General features: G+C 29.8%; 1 protein-coding gene across 3 annotated transcripts in view; it reads right to left on the bottom strand.

Moving 5' to 3' along the window:
• LOC148228673 (fibroblast growth factor 1-like) overlaps positions 1-19,287 on the bottom strand; it is a 109,217-nt gene that overhangs the window by 5,908 nt on the left and 84,022 nt on the right. For all 3 annotated transcript variants that reach the window (XM_088199709.1, XM_088199708.1, XM_088199710.1), the window contains one exon: positions 13,962-14,094. In XM_088199709.1, coding sequence (XP_088055835.1) covers positions 13,962-14,094 — 133 coding nt within the window. The remainder of the gene's footprint in view (positions 1-13,961; positions 14,095-19,287) is intronic.

A 19,287-nucleotide genomic window follows, 5' to 3' on the forward strand; every position in this document is an offset into this window, starting at 1 on the left:
ATATGATTTCAACTTTTCTATATGTAGTAAAATATATTTACATACTTATCATTATTTATTTACATCTAATGTTATATCGAATGTATATTTTTTGATAAAGTGATAATTTAACTTGTTATCTCCAAATACATTTTCATCAGTAGATATATATTTCTACTAGCGAAAATATTATTTAACTAATAGGCGATAATATGCTGCTCTAAAATGTATATGAAACTCAATTTGACAGTTGTGAAACGTCCATTTACTGTTTAAACCCAAACCTAACCTAATGAAATATCTAAAACTAATTTCAGTTTTAAATCTTTTATTATGTCAAGTCTAACATACAAACTAAGCCAACTCACATCTCAGGGGAAAATAAGCGGAAGAATAAGTACAGACAGTGTGTCTGCATTTCGATATTAAAATATGTTTTAAAAATATAAGAGGACTAATCAAAGTATATTCGAATCGAATTTTGCTCAATAGAAGAGCGCAAAAACAATTATCACTTCTCAGAAGGCAAAAATTCACGTCAAAAGCAATAAAATCGTGTCGGCGCCGTTCCCACTGCGACGGCGACAACATGATTTTTTTGCTTTTGACGTGGATTTTTGACTTCTGAGAAGGGATAATTGTTTTTTGCGCTCTTCTATTGATCAAAATTCGGTTTAGATGTACTTAATTCGGTCCTCACTCGTATTATTGTTATAAAAAATCCTAATATAAACGCTTGATAATTGAGCGTTTTCACCGCGATGGCACGATTTTATTGCTTTTGACCTGGACCGAAGATTCACTATGTGGCAACACTGAGCATTAAAGAAAACACGACTAAACACGACTATTATCAGGTTAATTAATGTATTTATGCAAAACAATTGCAAAATTATTTGAAATTGTTTTGCATAAATACATTTTTAATCATTGTAGGTGTATGCTTCTCGACCAACAACATGGTTTCCGTAAATCTCGATCCACTGTCACTAATCTAATGGTTTTGTCTAACTATGTTTCAAAATCATTGGACTCTGGTGTACAAGTGGACGTCATATACACAGACTTTTAAAAAGCATTTGATAAAGTTAACCATGCTTTACTTGTAAAAAAGTTATCTAATTTCGGGTTTTCTGAAGATCTCATAAATCTATTCTCAAATTACTTGACCAATAGATATCAATTCGTCAAGTATAATAACTCTTTTTCAGAACGATATAAGACCCCTACTGGAGTACCTCAAGGATCCAATTTGGGTCCATTGTTGTTTTTATTGTTCATTAATGACATAGAAACAGCAATAGAGCATTAAGATTTTTTATAACATGCAGATGACTTGAAAATTTACAAGAAAATGCATTCGATTTCTGATTCCCTCGACCTACAGGAGGATCTCAACTCTATATAGAAATGGGCTTGCTATAACCAATTGCCTTTCAGTGTAAAGAAATGTCACACAATTTCATTTTCAAGGTCGTTAACGCCGGCAAAATATTCATACCACCTAGGCGGATATTTTCTGGAAAGGTTTTCTTCAACTAAGGATTTAGGAGTGACTTTCGAAGAACGTTGGAAATTTAGCCAGCACATTGCAGAGACTCATAGCAAATCCTTAAAAATGCTCGGTTTTATCTTGAGAAATGCGCGTTACTTCAGGAATACTTTAGTATTGCGCACTCTTTATGATACTCTAGTCCGCAGCATACTAGAAACTAGCTCCATCATTTGGATCCCAGGCGTAATGAATCAATGTAATGAATTGAAGCTGGAAAAAGTACAACGTAAATTTCTTCGATATTTATACTTGAAGGAATACGGGTATTATCCGTTCTTGTTTCCCAGTGCTTTTATTTTGGGAGCCCTGGGATACGTTTCTTTGTCGACTCGCAGAAGTGTTTATGTAATTAAACACTTCTGGAAATTGCTCAAGGGCATCGTAGACAATCCTTCAGTGCTCGAGCAGCTTCAAATGTGGGCTCCTGAAGGTGGATATAGTTCTCGGTCGTGTCCACTATTCTTGCCTGTTAAGTGTAGAACTGGAGCACTTGCCAACTCTTCTCTGGCCAAGGCCATTTATCTGCTCAATTCTGTCCATAGTAATATTGACATTTTCTCTTGCACTTATGGAGTTTTGGTTCAATTCGTATGGGACAATGCACACCTGTTGAGGTGATTTGTGTCTGTTGTTTTGTCTTGTTTATATTTGTATGTATTATGATGTATTAGTACTTTTGACTATCGTGACGCATTAGGTTTGCCTGTCAGGTCACGATGGTTATAATTTTAATAAATAAATAAATAAAATAAATACTATGAGTACATATTTTTAATGCCTAATATTATGTAGAAAATATGTCGCACCGGTGGCTATTTTTTTATATTTATTTGTAGCATAGAAAGGATTAACTCGTGCCTATTATTATTACAATATTAAAAAAATATATAAAATGTCATTTTTGTCAAAAGGTTCGGAATCATTGTTTTCACAAGGTCCAATGTTTTTCAATGAACCTTGTCTGGGAGATCAGAATCCGTATTTATTGAATAATTACATATAATTTCAATAAAAAAATCAGGGATAAGATTTTCTGAGATTTTCTTAGTTTTCCGAAAAAATATCGTGATAAATATTTAATATAAAATCGATCTAGATTGTGCACAGTGACATACATTGATTGTAAGCCGTAATAATACTTTAACCTAACATAAAATACAATAATATAATAAAATAAAGATAAGACTACAATAATTATCAGAATTGCTTGTTGTCAAAATAGACAGATTGTCTTTAAAAAAATGTATATGTATAGTCTTATCGTGTGATAGAAAACGTAAATATTTATTTATAGTTTATTTAATAAAGGATATATTCATGTAGCATATATTTACTCATTAGTGAGATTTTTATATTTTATGGCGCAATTTAAAAGTAGCCTATACAAAAACGTAACAATAACATTTTCTATTATGTTTAACACTGGTAATGTATATAATAACCTCATTGTATCTGGATATAATAATTTAACTGTTGACGTGAGCAGTTTTCTTTACTGTTCAACCGCAGGTGGCCTTTGTTGACACGTCGCTTAACGACAATAATCTGATCCGATCGATGTCGTTCTCCTTTGAAATATCATGAGCGCAATAAAATTTTACGATTCTTATCGCGACATTTATAGCATGCGCCTTTTTGACACAGAAATGTAAATATTTATATAATGTAAGGTGAGACGCCAGGCGACCCAATTAAAAAAAGTATATCCACATAAAGAATCAATGAGTCGTATCAAAAACTCGACGTTAATTAGAGAAGAAATACTACTCATGGTTTATTAGATCGGTCTTGAAGATAACCACGACGATAAGAGACTTAAGTTTTAAACCTAAATTAAATGACAATCTCGCCCGAAGAACAATCAATCAAACACCGACATACATCCCAGTAATTACCAAGTATCTGTTTTAGATGCAATTTTTTCCAATTTCTCGAGGAATTCCCGCTGCTCCGATAGGCTTTTAGTTAATTCACTTCGTAGTTGCTCGCGGTTATAACCACTAATAACAGGGCGGTTAAAGTGAACCGTAATAAGGGTAGCTTACGTGAGCTAATAACACATTTTTTGCTTATCCACATGCTTGTAAAGGTAATCTCTTTTGCTTTAAACAGTTTTTCGAAAAATAATCGACATATAACGTCTTTATTCCGAGCTACTGATTGAAGTATCTTGCTGATATACTACAAGACTGTGTATGTGTGTGGTTAAATACACATAATCGATCCTTGTATATAATACTGAAACTATTTTTCTTTGCATATGTTATGATATATTCTTTATAATATATTAAATGCTTTTATCAATAATTTTTTATGAATATATAATTTAAGAATTATTTAAATAAAGGTAAATATTATTTTTTTATATATATTTTAAAATACAAACATTTACTATTTATAATTATAAATCGCTCTTTAAATATTTTTTTATTTTAAAATACAAGAAACTAGATATTCATTAAATAAAATAAATTTATTTTGGAGTATCTGGGAATAGTTTAAAAAATCTGTATTTTACAGATATGCAACTTATAATTTTACAATATCTTATTTAAATTTTAATTTTTAATGATACTATAGAAATATTACTATTTTATTTTTTTATTCAAAAGTTAAAGACTAGAAAATTAAATTAAAATATAAATATTATTGTATTATTTTCTAAACCACGATCAATTAAAGTTTCTCCTTAAGATTATTAATATTCGAATCCCATTTTTTGGTTTATTGTAAATATCTTTATAATTTTTCTAATTTTTTTATTAATATGTACATAATATATATTTTTATACATATTTGACTTTTATGAATATATATTTACCAGAATTCTAGACTTATTTTATTATATAGTATTGGGTTAAAACCTACAATAATATATTGAAATGCCTAAAATAGGGATTTATATTTATTTGTTTTCTTTTATGTCCTTTATAAAGATGAGATTTCGCAAATAATAATTGCTAGTTTTTCGCTCGTAATATTGTGATTTTTCATTATGCTGTTTATATATTTATGATTAAATTAAATGAATATACATATACCAGTGAAGTTATATTTTTTCTGGCGTTTCAGTGAGTTTTCCGAATACATTTGCACCTATAAATAACTTGGTTTAGGTTAGGTTTGGGTTTGAACAGCAAATAAACATATCGCAACTGTCAAATTGAGTTTCACCAGAATCTATGTTCACTAGCGTTTATATGTAATTATATTTTCGTAAAATATATTTGGATATGATTTTACTGAATCAATTAGTATGTTTATTTTATACTCTATTGAAAAATAGGCATTTACTGTATTTAATTAGCTTTTAACGACAGTTTAGTAGCATATAATTTTACTATCAAATTAATTATATTTTCAAAAAATAGTTGTAATAAATACAGTTTCAGTGATATTTACTAGTGAAAATATAAATATACATATACGACCCAAACAAAATGCATATTCTCAAGGACTGAATAAATAAATACTTTACTTTTAAGTTTCAGCTTAAAGCGCTAAGTAAGAAATATTTACAATAAAAATTTTGCTTTTAATGACATATCACTATTTTAGTGAGGACTATAAAAACTAATTCTAAGGTACCGGGACCATGGATAATTTACGATACCTATGAATTTCAGAATTAAAAAACATATTCTTTGGATTTTTTTGGCAAGAATAATTGAGTTGTTCTCTAAATAAATTTTAAATGTTTGCTACACAACTTTTCAAACGCGGGACAGACATATTTTTTAAAGTAATAAATAAGCTTTTAAGAGTGACAACTATAATTATAACAAGATCAAAAATGTAATTAATTTAATGATTAAAATTTATTTACAGAGCAAACTTTCGAAAACCAAAAGTAGAAAAACAAGAGCTGAGCAATGGTAATAAAAATAGTTTTAATTTAGTAGACATACATAAATTATTGTGTTTTAAAATATTATTCGTTGAACATTTTTTTGCAATCATGAGTCCCGACATCCCAGGATAAAATTGAAATTTTTAAATCAAGGGATTACAATAATGACTTGAGGTTGGAGTTCCTAGTGACGATGATACTTATTTTTTAATAAAAAAATAAGCCTAATATTTTATTAATCTGATGGATTTTATAAAATTAATATAACATGTTAATTTATTTCGTACTCTTTAATTTATTAGTATAATTTTTTATAAAAATCATTTAATAAAATTAAAAAAAATATTACATAATTATAATGTTTTTTATTTAGTATTTCTTTAGTTATGTATATAAATATGTAACTATCCGGGGTACCTCAAAACAGTGAAAGATCGACCGCCGTACATGTACGGCGATACTCTTCAAAGCGTTAAAGGAGTTAAAGACATGATTCATTTTTATTTAATTTCTGCTATACTATTATAAAAAAAGAATATTACCAGAAATATATTATAGAAAGCCTTCTCAAATAAATTTGCTATGATATTTTATAAATAAATATATTTGAGACCCTTATGTGTCTCAGTAAAGATATCTGAACTGTTTTATGAATGTCTTAAAAAAAAGAGAACTCCGAACTGCTTAATGAATGTCTTTGCTAAAAGCAAGAAAGTACTTTTGGAATTGAATATCGAGCGTGCGTGAATTTGTCTACATGGTAAACGAACGCCACGAGGAGTAGGTACAAACGATTTTCACGGCTCGTTAAACCGTTATTCGTTGCATTGGGGTGCTTCCGTTTTTGTCGAGACGAGACGGGGGCGTCTGCGACCAGACACCATTATTGCATACCCCTGACAAATTGCGTGCTAACACATCGCTCTGATGCCCAAATCCTATTCATTCGGAGACCAAATTTGACCGTCGATCGGTCACGGCCGACTTGGATCATCACCACGTGGCCAGTCCATTCGTCACCCTGCTCAGTTGGCAACCCCTGACCAGCCGCAGTTGCATCGAATCGTCCGGAAATGTCCTTCTTTATGGCGCGATACGCTTATTAAATTATTTACGATCCATGCGTGAAATGCGATCGATTCGTGGCATGCCTATTGTATGATACGTGTAATGAATGTGATATGAACCTATTATGAAAATTCAATTGGGTTTGAGCTACGAGGGATGTTCTGAAAGTGAAGAAAATATTTTTGAGATGAGAACTCCTGAATTTATTTTTATATCTTAGTATAATCATTCATAATACAATTATACCATACATATGAAAATATATAGTGTGAATAGATTTTTATAGAATGCAACGCAATACGTGTTTACGGTGCGTATAGATATTTATTTATCCAACACCTCGACTGACCACCGAATTCAGAAGGTAGCTGATCGATCAATCTCTATTGATCGTCGATGACATATCGTCGATCAACGAAAATCGAGACGACCGCATTGTTACCCTTCGGCATTGTGTGTAGCACGCGCTGGAGATACCTCAGCAGTTCCATTGTGGATCTACAATGCTTGGAGAACGATACATCATCACACCAGACCCTCATCATCTTCACCGCTGCTATCCAATTGCATCTTCCTCTTCTTGTTCGTGGAAAACGCTCGGCACAGCTGTGTCGTCATATTCACGCAATAGAAAGTACATATTTTAAAATTTCTTTCATAATACGAGCGTTGCATATTTTAACGTGATACATAAATTTGGAAAAAGCAAGTTGAATTGCGGAATAAAATAAATTCATGAAAAATTTGCTGAAATGAAATCATCACCTTGACACATATACGTATTCAAGTTATTTTGTATATATTAACACTAGATTTTCGTGTAAATATTTTTATTTGACCACGAATAGATGTTTTGGATGCACCGCTTGTGACATTGCAACTTAAAATTGCCATGTTCAGAATTAAATCATTCATCTCTTAAATCTATTTTTTTCCTTGTAAATTTTTGATTCAGATATATGAATTTTTTTAACAATACATTAAAGCTAGATTTAGCAATATACTAAGAACAAGGCTACAGTGGGGTGAACCAGAATATACCATCGAAAACGCTGGATTGCAACCAAAGTAGGTCATGTTGCATATCTATTGAGATTGAAAAATTATCTTGCACTACAAGATATTGCTATCAAACTAAACTATCGATTTCACTGAGTAATGCTCACAATCGATCACACTAGGATTTTAGAAGGTACTGCATTTCACCATTACTCCTATAACTTCATTTTTAAGATATTTTCAAAATTTGTTGTGGGTTTTTCAATCTCAGAATTATGTCGATTACCACAAATAAAGGGATGTGAAAGTATTTGAAAACTGGTTAACAAAGTTAAATGTTAACACAGTTATTGTTACTAGTTGTCGGTAACCTCACTACCGTGAGGTACCGCAGCTAGTGAGTGTGTGTGAATACCAGACCATCAACTTCTTGGGTTATAAATTTTATTTTTAATTCGTTCTGATACTTTTTAATTATTTTTATGGTCGTGTATGTTCATATTTTTATATTTACTTAAATGATAAAAATATCATTTAAGTCTTTCTCTGCGATCACAGAAATTCTGCGTGTCTTTGTTTTTATCCACTGACTCTTAATCATAAATTCTGTATATATTGCAATATAATAGTCTGTGTATATATAACATATTGTTAATCTGTATAAATGGCATAAACTACAAAAATAAAATCATAAATCTATCTACCATTTTTATTTTGCTCCTATACTTATTTTTAATAATAACTAATAACATTTCTCACTTTTGTGACTGTTGAAATCTTTTTGCATAAAAATTATCAGACTCAATAAAATAAATAAGGCAATACTTTGTATGATTTAGGTTTTTTTTGTCGAATATTAGAGACTTTTCCGAGATTAGATATTTATCCGCGAGATTAAAAAATTGATTGGAATTATAATTATATAATAAGTACTAATTTTGATCTCCTAGATACAATAGAAATTAAAAAAGTAATATTAATTATACTTATTGCAATTTATTTTTTAATTACTATAATTTAAATTGATGTCAATGAGTTATATATTTTCAATTATATTAAATGCTATATTTTGCCTCATGAATTTAACCAAACCGACGATGAATAATTTTAAAAATTGATTCAAAATTTATAGATACGGCCCTTTTGTGAAATGTGTACAAACCACCCTTAGAAAGAATTTATAAAATATAGCTTCCGATACCCTATAACTAACTCACAGGGGGTAAAATTGCATGGACCACCCATAACGCACCAAGCTTTTGTAATGCCACACTCGGGCGGGCAACCACAATTTCGTAGCGATATTTCGACACCACTAGGCGATGAAAATAATAAAAGAAAATTTTTGAAAGCTTTAAAATATTACACGTAAACATTTGTACGCGTCTCGGCGAACTTGAGACCCACGAGCGTATTTGAAAGGTGTTAATTAATTATTTTGACCTCAGTACCGCACTCGGTGTCTGTTATTAATTTCCTCTTCGCTCGCGTAGTGTAATAGCTAGTGAAATTAAATTATATCCATATGGTAAAATTCCATTGGAGACCTTGTCTGAACAGTTGCACAAAAGACGGCTAAAGATTAAGCGAGTGGTAACTTTGCATAATTACAAAAATAAATAAATAACATTCCTAGATCAAACGCAATTAGATATATTTTGCTAGTTCTACTGTAACATATGTTTAAAAAAAATATTTTTTTATGAATTATATAAAAAAATATATCAAATTTATATTTACGGAAATGTAGAGAGGGATGACGGTTCCGTTAGAAGCTGTGTGGTCCAACTTCAAATTTACAGCATGGGGTGTATTAATTTACAATCTCTACCAACACACACAAACTATCTACATTACCTATATTTTCCAACGACCACAATTAATAGGATTTTTGCGGTCTCGGGGCCATAGAGCCGAGCGCATTGTGTTTATTCATTCGTTGATTTATGGTCAAGACCGTAAATAGGTTTAATAACTTCGAAATTGAGGGTCAGCTGTATTATATTATATAACGCGGAATCGTAAATCAAAGTACGATGATTTCGATGCATTTCGTCCTCTATTTATCTAACAATGCACTGGAGGAAAAAAATATCAATGTATTATTATTAAGCGTAAGTTTAACTTTTGACTTGAATGCAAGGTGGAAACAAAGAGCTATGCCCATTGTTTGCCGTAATCTGATAGCAGTATACTAGCCAGTGTACATTTTTAAGTGAAGCAGTCGCGGTATTTGCATTTAGTTTGATAACAGAAGTTTTGAACTAAAATAATCATAAACCCAGTACACGCAGCTGAGCGACATACAGTATCAATATGGGGTCGAAAAAGTATCGATACAAACATTTAAAAATATATTAAAGAAAATAACATTTAGTTTAATATATTCATAAGACGCATAACATGCAATTAAATTAATTAATTGTATTTCAATCAGTATATAAATTTTATTTTGTAATAGATATTTTGATATCTGTTTGTAGGCGTATTTAATGGGAAGTGACGAGTTATATGCATTTTGTCACACGTGAGCATTTTACGATTTATGATTATTAGATAGCGTAATAAAAATCCAATTAAATTTTATTGTCGCTCATGAAGTTCATAGCAAATAAAATAACGTTTTAATAATTATAATTTAATATTTCCTTAAGCATATTTAAATACGCAAAAGGATACATATTATACATGTAATAATATAACTTACATAATGCTAAAAATATATTTATATTCTGGATGCTTAAAAAAACAGGGAACAGAAAATAAACTGGATTTTCCTACATTATTTTTTAATAATATATCCTTTCTGTTTCAAACTATTTTTTATTTCTTGAAAAAAATGTTATTTTTATTTTTAATATATATATATATATATATATATATTCTACGCATACATCTTTTTGCTATTATAGAATAAGTTAAAGCATTATTAAAATACAATCTAGTGTGATATATAAATACTGACATCTTTCTTTTCACGCACTTTCACAAAATTCATTAAAAAGCATGATTTAATTACAGATTTTATTTTCAATATCCATATTTTACTGTGAATTGAATGCGTTTGTTAAAATACTAAGAAAAATAAATATTAAAAACATTGCTAATGAATTTCAAGAAATATTTATTTACGAGCTAACATTAGTTTTTATGGTATAAATAATGTATTTTTGGAATCATAAATGTTTTATATATAACATACAGATAACAATATGTATTTTAAATAATGACCTACTGCAATCAATATCTGCCATTTTATTAAATAATATTGATATAATCTATCACATAACAGAAAATCCCAAAATTATTAACAGTTTTCAATAGTCGTTGCTTAATAAAATAAATTAAATATATATAGTCAATTTTAAAGATAAAACGCCCAAACAGATATTTTGGGTAAACCCAGATATTTTAATCTTGATAAATTTCAAATATTGTGTAATATGATACTTATCCTTATTACATAAATAAAAAAATCGCGCTTCATATTATTTTTTATAATATATTCAAACAATTCACATATGCGTCTTTCAATCATTGATAATATGTTAAACACACAAGACTTGCATAAGATCGTGTCTTGCGATAGTTGCCATTGATTGTTTCTTCTCGATTTACCCGACGGGTGTTCTTATCAGGATGAAATCGGATACTCGAAGAGACTAAGTTGCTACTCTATGGCCATAAACATGACTGCGATTACCATACGGTGGTCTCGTCTCTCATTTGTACGGCTATCGATATCCACTGGTTGGACTTGGCGACAGCAGTGACATGTTTAGATCAAGATAATGTCGCGATTGATGGCCAATTTGCGATTATGTAACAATAATGGCGTTTATTTGTATTTAAAATGCGTTTTTGATATAAAACAGAGCAAGGTGTAATGGACGGGGAGAGTCATAGGCGAGTTGGCTAGTGAGGACGTCCTGTTTCTAACGGGAATCAGAAGAGGACGCGATCATGACTCTCGAATACGTTCCGGAACCCAACCTGAAATTCCTCGAGAATATATAGATTTTCAATAACACATAGTTATTCAATTTTTTTTAGCAACATACAACTTTCTGTAAGAAAATTGTATCAAAACGTTCATCTAATAAGCGCTGAAATAATTACAAAATATTGTCATTTAAAGGTATTTTTAAAACCTTTTCTGAACTCACCGAGAAAGTAGGAATATTCTGACGGTGAATGAGATAAGTGGCGAAAGTGAGTGAAAGATAAGGGCGTGTGCTATATGCGTTCAGCACGCCCTAATCTCTCACTCACTTTCGTCACTTAACACGCGAGCGAGCGAAAGGGAATGTATCCCACCGTATGCGCCTGATAATATGACATTCTACAACACTCTCCATAGAGAATCTAAATCATTCTGTACAGTAAAATTGTCCAGAACAGATTGAATTCATTTAAATTATTTCGAAACTGGAATTTGTAACTGTCGTATTTATGTAATTATTGAATTAAAGAAGAGCAGGGACCAGATTAGACCCTCTAGGAACTCTTGAAGGGGTGAAATAATCTTTTGACAGTCAGCTGCTATAGATTATGAACTTTCTACGATCGCTCAAGTAACTGGAGAAACAATTAATTTAGATCATGTGAGCAAATGTATGGTTCTTAAAATATTTAAATTAAATGTGGACTCTATTTTATTTTATTAAGTTATATATAATGAAATATGGGGAAATCTTTAGAAGAGATTATAATTAGTTTTCATGCTTCAATTGCAAATTTTAATTGAAGTGCAAACTTCAATTAACGCTTTTGAGAGGTGAATACTTCTACCTCATAACTAAGGTTTAACATACGATATATACCAATAAAAAACATATTTTTTATTCTTAATTGTTTTTTAAGATAAAAAAAAGATACTCAGTGTTGCATAGAAGTATGTTTTAAGATAGAATTATATACATTTATATACTATTCTTTTATGCTGATCAGCCATACATTATATGCCTTATATGAAGTATTGCTTTTATTGTTTTCTGAGTTGTTTATATGCCTTGTTTTTTAATAAGTAATAAATTAAAGAATCTCAGTATTTTCTTAATAACTTATTGTTACATACTCACGGTCATTTCGCTCGCAAAACAGTCAAACGTCAAAGGCCCTCTTTGGCGACGGTTGCTCGCCTCTGACGTCTCTCTGAGTTAACTTCTCAATATTTGCTCACACCGGACATATTTATTTCCTAAGGCCAATGCACTCTGACGTCACGGTCAATAGTAAAACTGCACAAGTTTGCGAACGTGATCTTTACGTGTGACGCGATTTGCAGCTCAGGAATTCGGATCGTTTCTAGATAAATATCTAAATCTTTATGTAACGTCTCGGTCGATACATTTCCCGATAAGATTTGCACGACGGCGCCAAGTGTATGAGGAAAATTTATATAATAATTTAATTTTCACCATATTGATGAATTTTAAGAAAAATACTTGAAATTTCTGTGTGTTTAGAGCAAAATATCTATAAAAAATGTTTACAGTAGAATTAGTCGAGTTGGACCGGTGACATTGTTTGACACCGTTTTGTGGTTACGAAATAAATGTTCTCTTCGTATGCGGTAAACGTGAAATTTCGTTAGAATCGACACGAATATGTGACGCTAATTATAATATTACGCTGAGCCGGTTAAAGTTGACTTTATTTGGTATAAGCAGTTTAAATTATTCTAATAATTTGACAACATAGTCATGGAAAATTATTCAATCTTTAAATCATATACTAGTCGCATGACTTATATATTTTTTTATATTATATTTTACTGGAGTATAATCTGAGGCTTTTAAAAGTCATCCTAATATTTGACGTTTTAAACTACACACAAATTTTATATTTTTATTTAATTCTTGTAAATATGGTTATTAGTTATACGATTTATCAATTTATTCGTTACAAAGATTTGTAACACTGAGTTGTTAAACGAAAAATTTGCACAAAATGGAGGAGTGAGATTTTAACTATCTAGTGATATAAATAGAATAGAAGAAAAGATTACTGTAAAATCTAGTTTACGTTTCTTATACTAAAATGTTGAATAATTTTTTTTTTTTAAATCAAAGTTCTCTATAGAGCTTAAAAAGCTGCAAGAACATTCAACAGATATTCACAAAAATTGTTTTATAAAATATTAAAAATACGATATTGGCGTACATCTAAAATATCACATATATTATTTTCAGCTCCTTATGGCCATCACAAAAAACATCACAACTCATTTAGAAGCTAGATAGTTCGTGCAAGAGCTGACTCCAAGAATAAGGGACGCGATCGCGACTCTTACGTTCGCAGCTAAAAATACCAAGCATTGATGGATTGGACATCAACAACATGAAGTATTAGACGATAAAGGCATATTCGAGGGCGCTACGAATTAACGTATTGTACAGAATACAAATCGGCAAATGCTTGTTAAAGTGACACGCGTTCCCCATAACAAATTCTAGCATCTTCTACACATTTAAATTATGCTAGATAATAGCTGTTTTGCATACTTACGATTTGGATCGGATCTGTCGTCGTCGCCTTTTGCAATCACGGTGCCGTTTGGATACATTTCTAAGTATTGTTTTGAGCATTCGCTGAATAGTCGCATTGGACGAATTAACGTCGCAGCACCACAGGTCACCACCTATGAAATAAAAATAAAATATATAAAAAACTAGTTACATAATGGCATACATGCAAATTAAAGGCGCAAAAACGATGAAAATAATAAAAGTCTTGCTCCAAAAAATTTCTATTTTATATACATTTGTTAAAAAATAATAAATACTACGTAAAAGTAGTATTTTTTATATTTATTATCTATAAAAATATTATGTGTAATATATCAATTAATTTTTATTTTCAATATATAAAAACATACAAACAATTTTAAAATCTACCAAATTAATTATGATTGTGTTCAATTTAAAGTACTAACTTCATGCGTTACACGCGGATCTGGGTGTTTTTTTTACATTATCAATATAACGTTTGCTTATGTATTATAAATAGGATGTGATAAAGTTATAGAAAACTTTTTTTAAGGGTGTTATACTATATATAAATATATATGTAGCTAGCAAATGATTTCTGTTTACATAAAAAAATAATGATGGTGGCATTAAAATTAAACAATTTAAGTAAATATTAACATTATAATTAAAATACTTCAATAAAAATTCAATTAAGACTTATAATAATTTGAGGTAAATATTTAATTTTCGAACGACTGCGGATATTTACATTAAAATCGTGTTGCATGTATTCTATAAATTGTTTATACAGTATGGATGTACTAACCAGGGGTATTAAAGTAAATTAAATACTATCATTAATATAATTTTCTCAAAATATTAACTGCATTACAAATTTATTTCTGTTTGGAACGCATTCTAAAGAAATACATTTTCACGAAAAAGTTTTTATCGTTTGCCATAGTAAATTAAAGTTGTTTAGTTTATGGTTTAATACAGTGAAACCTTGTTCACCAGCATAATTTGTTCCAAAAACGTGCTCATATATTAAAGCAAATTTCATTAAAGGAAATAATGGACACATAAGATAATTCGTTCTAAAACCCGAAAATATTCATATACAAATTATTGATACAAAATACACGTATATTTTTTATAATTTAAATTTATTATAAAAAAAATTAAATTTATAATTTATTCATATCTAAATCCCTGCTAGCTTGATTCAATTTTTTTATTTTTTTAAAACTTTAACTAGGAATTTATCTAATGACAATTTATTTTGAGGATTGTGCAAAAATCTGATGCTGCTCTACGAAACTCAGCACTGCTTTAAACTTTTTAGAGATATTTCTAATCTTGTTTTAAGTGAGTCTGAGCCTCTATTCTTCCTCCTAAGACTAAATCTCATTTGTATTTTCTTGTTGTCGCATGCGGTGCAGATCTATTGGTACTTCAATGGTTAACTTCTGGTCATGTTCGTAAAGCAAATCTCAGAATGTGGAAATATTTTTTTTCAAAAGTCTCTTTGATTTCTTCCTTTGGTCATTTTGAAACATCGCTCAGTTGAAACTAGAATTTGTATCAAGATTTGTTATGTTTTTTGTTAAAATGCACATGTCTGTTTGATAACTCTGATTATGACATTATGAGATAAAGTTGACAATCATAAAAGCATTTATCTATAAAGTCAATGAACGTTTTTATAAATTATTTTTTGAGCCACCAGCTATTTAGGAAATTAAACTAAATAACTCCATGTTCTTATATTCGTCCATTATCTATGCTGTAACTGGCATATTGATTTCATTGAATTTTATACAATAAAAATTTCTGCGAGCTGCCAATGATATGATTCAATATTACCTCTTATTTCATTCGCAATTTCTGACGCTTTTATCATTGAAAAGCCCTGTTAAACGCAGAGCTTTCACATAAAAATCATCAGCAAGCTTCCGGCACGCTTCATACTTGGTCGCTAATTGAAGAGGTGAAAATTGAAGCACTTTACGGCGCGTGCACCACATACACCCACGAGAAATAACATTTCTCATATCTCCTCGGACGCATTATGCAAATGTTTCACCGCTCGGACCCCGCGGCTGGAAAATTAATATAAATTATGCCTCCTATATTCATAATTAAGCCAACAACTTCTGCCCTTCTTCGCGCCAACAGCCCAAGGGCTCTCGCAAGGGATATGTATAATATTTGCATGCGAAACCGAGCCGAGCCGTGTCACTCGACAGCACCGAGATTTATTGTCTCTCGTTTGTTTATCGTCTTGCGTTTCATGGATTCCTATAAATATTAATTGGTGGACCACACAAATATGATCGATGAAATTTTGAATGATTAAACTGTTCTTTGAATAATAACATAACTGACCAGACTGAGTAATTAATATAGTTAATGGCTGATTATCTTATTGACATTAACCATACATTAAAGCACGCGATAATCTTTGAGTATCGGATTGATCTGACCGCAAATCAAATTGTATATTTTTATTTGGTAAATGATTATATAAATATATGAACTAAAAATGTATTGACACAATGTGCATCAAAGAGCAATTATTACAGATACAATAATCAATTACTAAATTTAATTTAATAAAAAATAACAGATAAAAGCTAATCGTTTTCAAAATAGGTTTAAGTTATTTATGGAGCCAGTTCTCAGAAAGATATAAATATTAAAACAAGCATTTATTTTTTGAGATAACGAAGTGCGATATCAGATATTGTATTTACAATGATTTGCATGTGAGTCGATGACCTATTGGAAATACAAATTATTATAGAAGCATTCATCATCTGAAATGACTCAACCGCAAAAGTTTAGTTTATAATGCAGGTCAATACATGACATAAAACGGCAAAAAATAGCAGTATATGTAACAACATAGTCATTTAATATGTTTCAGCCATTTTCAACTAGTAATATTTAACAGTTTTTTTAAATTTTCATTGTATAACCAATGCAGAGTTAATATTTATCAGCTGTTAATAAAAGATGAACGAGAAATTCAGACATTCTTTTGACAGAGTCAGTATAGAAAACTTATGGTTGCCAACGCCCAAACACGTGTACGCCAAATGAAGATTAATAATATAGATCAAGCGAGATATCTGGTATTTGATGAAAGTTTTTTTGATAAAATATTTTAAATTCCTGAAATCGTATGATTTACAATACCATTCCCGATTAATCTTATCTTTAAAATATTAATATTTTATGAATAAAAAATTGATAACAAAAAATCCGTATCTATGCGCAATTGTTGTAGAATTGATTAATTTATAATAACCACGTTTCATAACATATTAAAATATGTAATAATTTTATTTTAATATAGTGTACATATATATAAATCTGAATATTAAAAATAATCCATAGTGCTACTAAATTTAGGTGACTAGACATTACGTATTATGCGAGAAAACTTGTCCAGTAAAACTCCTAGATTTATCCGAAATTCCAAGTTGATTCAATACAAATATGAAAACTCACAGATGAACTGCAATAAAATAAAAATAAGTTTGCTGCTCTTTCCACTGGTTATTTTGTATGTAATCACAAGAAATATTTTGCTTAAGCTGTTCTAATTTATATTTATTTAATATACATAAAATTCCTATGCTAGTTGAATTTTGGGTTAAGAAATTTAAGTTGAGGTTGCGAATGGGGCTGAGCTAAGATTGGAGTTCGTTTTTAATAGAGAAAAAAATACTTAAACAGATGACCTATTAACTTTAAAGATTATAATCTTAGAAAATCATAAAACACGATGTTTTTAAAACTTGGAAGTGACGTTCAAGCAGGGATATAGATTAAGAACACGCATCGCTAAAGTTTGTATTAAGACGTCAGAGATTATAATCATTTAAGACCTTTAATATCATAATCGTTACGCGAAGTGCGTTTCACGTTATTGCTGATTTGCTTTTTGTACGATATGTCTCATTGAATTGTTTGGAATCCTAGAAAATGAAGAACTCCTTGTTCTTAGAGATTTTTTTTAGTTAAGTACGGGTCGCTTCATAAGATTCCCATGTCATCTGGACGAAGTACCGTTACACGAAAGAGCATGCTTTATCTCTTTCTTCGTTGGATGCGACACCACTCCCACTTTTATTTCTAGGGGATCGGCGTCAGTTCTGGATTGTTAAATGAATAAATTTGATTAATCTACAATACCACTAACTTCATTCTATAATTTTACTACTTATGTATCTGATTTTTTTTTAATTTTGTGCAGAATTTTAACGATATTTTAAATAAATATAATTATTATAGTCATTATTAAATGTATTCCTACTATTTTTGTTTCCAAATGCAATAAAATATTTATATTTATTATAAGAAAAGAGCATTATTATATAATACAAATAAAATGGTAAATATTTCTTTAGAAGCGCAGGGTAACACCCCCACGGTGTATGGCTGAGAGGCAAATAGTAGTGGATTCTAATTAGAATGTAACAGTAAACCGTCGAGCTCGATAGGGAATCTTATGATGCGTACGGGTCGTATCCGTATTTGTATCTGAGAGTGTTACAATCTATTTCTGGGAGTGTAAGTAATGTTTTATATAGTTGTTCCAATCATTCTGTCTTTTTTGTAGATAGATATATGAAATTATTTTAATTTTATTTTTTGCATACAGTATAAGCTTCTCTACAACTGATCAAATTTGGGTAAAATTTAAATTTTTAATTTTAAAACATAAATCTAGATGTATTTTTTTCATCCTATTAAGTACAAAAGATATATCGTTTTTTGTTGTTTTTATTACAACTCGGTTTATTAAAAAAAATACTTTAAATTAAACATAATTTATATTGACTTAAAAAAAAATAAAACTAAACCAGCCATTGAAAACTCTAGAATTCTAGATGCATAATAACTTGGAAATCCGAGTAATTTATGGGATTTTTGCAATTATAAAGTGATGTTTCCTTATTATATTGTTTACGACCATTGATAAAATAAACATCGCAAACAACAGACAACAGCAAGTTATTAAAATAAACATCGCAAACAAAAATGTGCAAAACTGTAGATACTGCAGTGTTACTAAGAGGAAAAAATTGACTACCTGCGTTGTTGATATTTACAGATTTTTAGAGTTTGTGCAATAAAAATTGTTTTTTTTTAAATGTTTTAATACAAATAGTTATTTGACCCTTGTGGTAAATTGATAGCTAATGTTAATGAGATTATGAAATTTAATAAAATTTATTTGGTAGAAATTTAATGTATTTTTTTCTGTATAGTGGATTGAAGCTTTGAAAAAGTTGATTTTAAATATTATTGCAGTTAATATAACACTGTGTTTCACCAATTTCTAGAGAAAA

Source organism: Plectrocnemia conspersa, unplaced genomic scaffold (genome assembly GCF_051122295.1).
Source record: "Plectrocnemia conspersa isolate PC_06_02 unplaced genomic scaffold, ASM5112229v1 ptg000012l, whole genome shotgun sequence".
NCBI lineage: Eukaryota > Metazoa > Arthropoda > Insecta > Trichoptera > Polycentropodidae > Plectrocnemia > Plectrocnemia conspersa.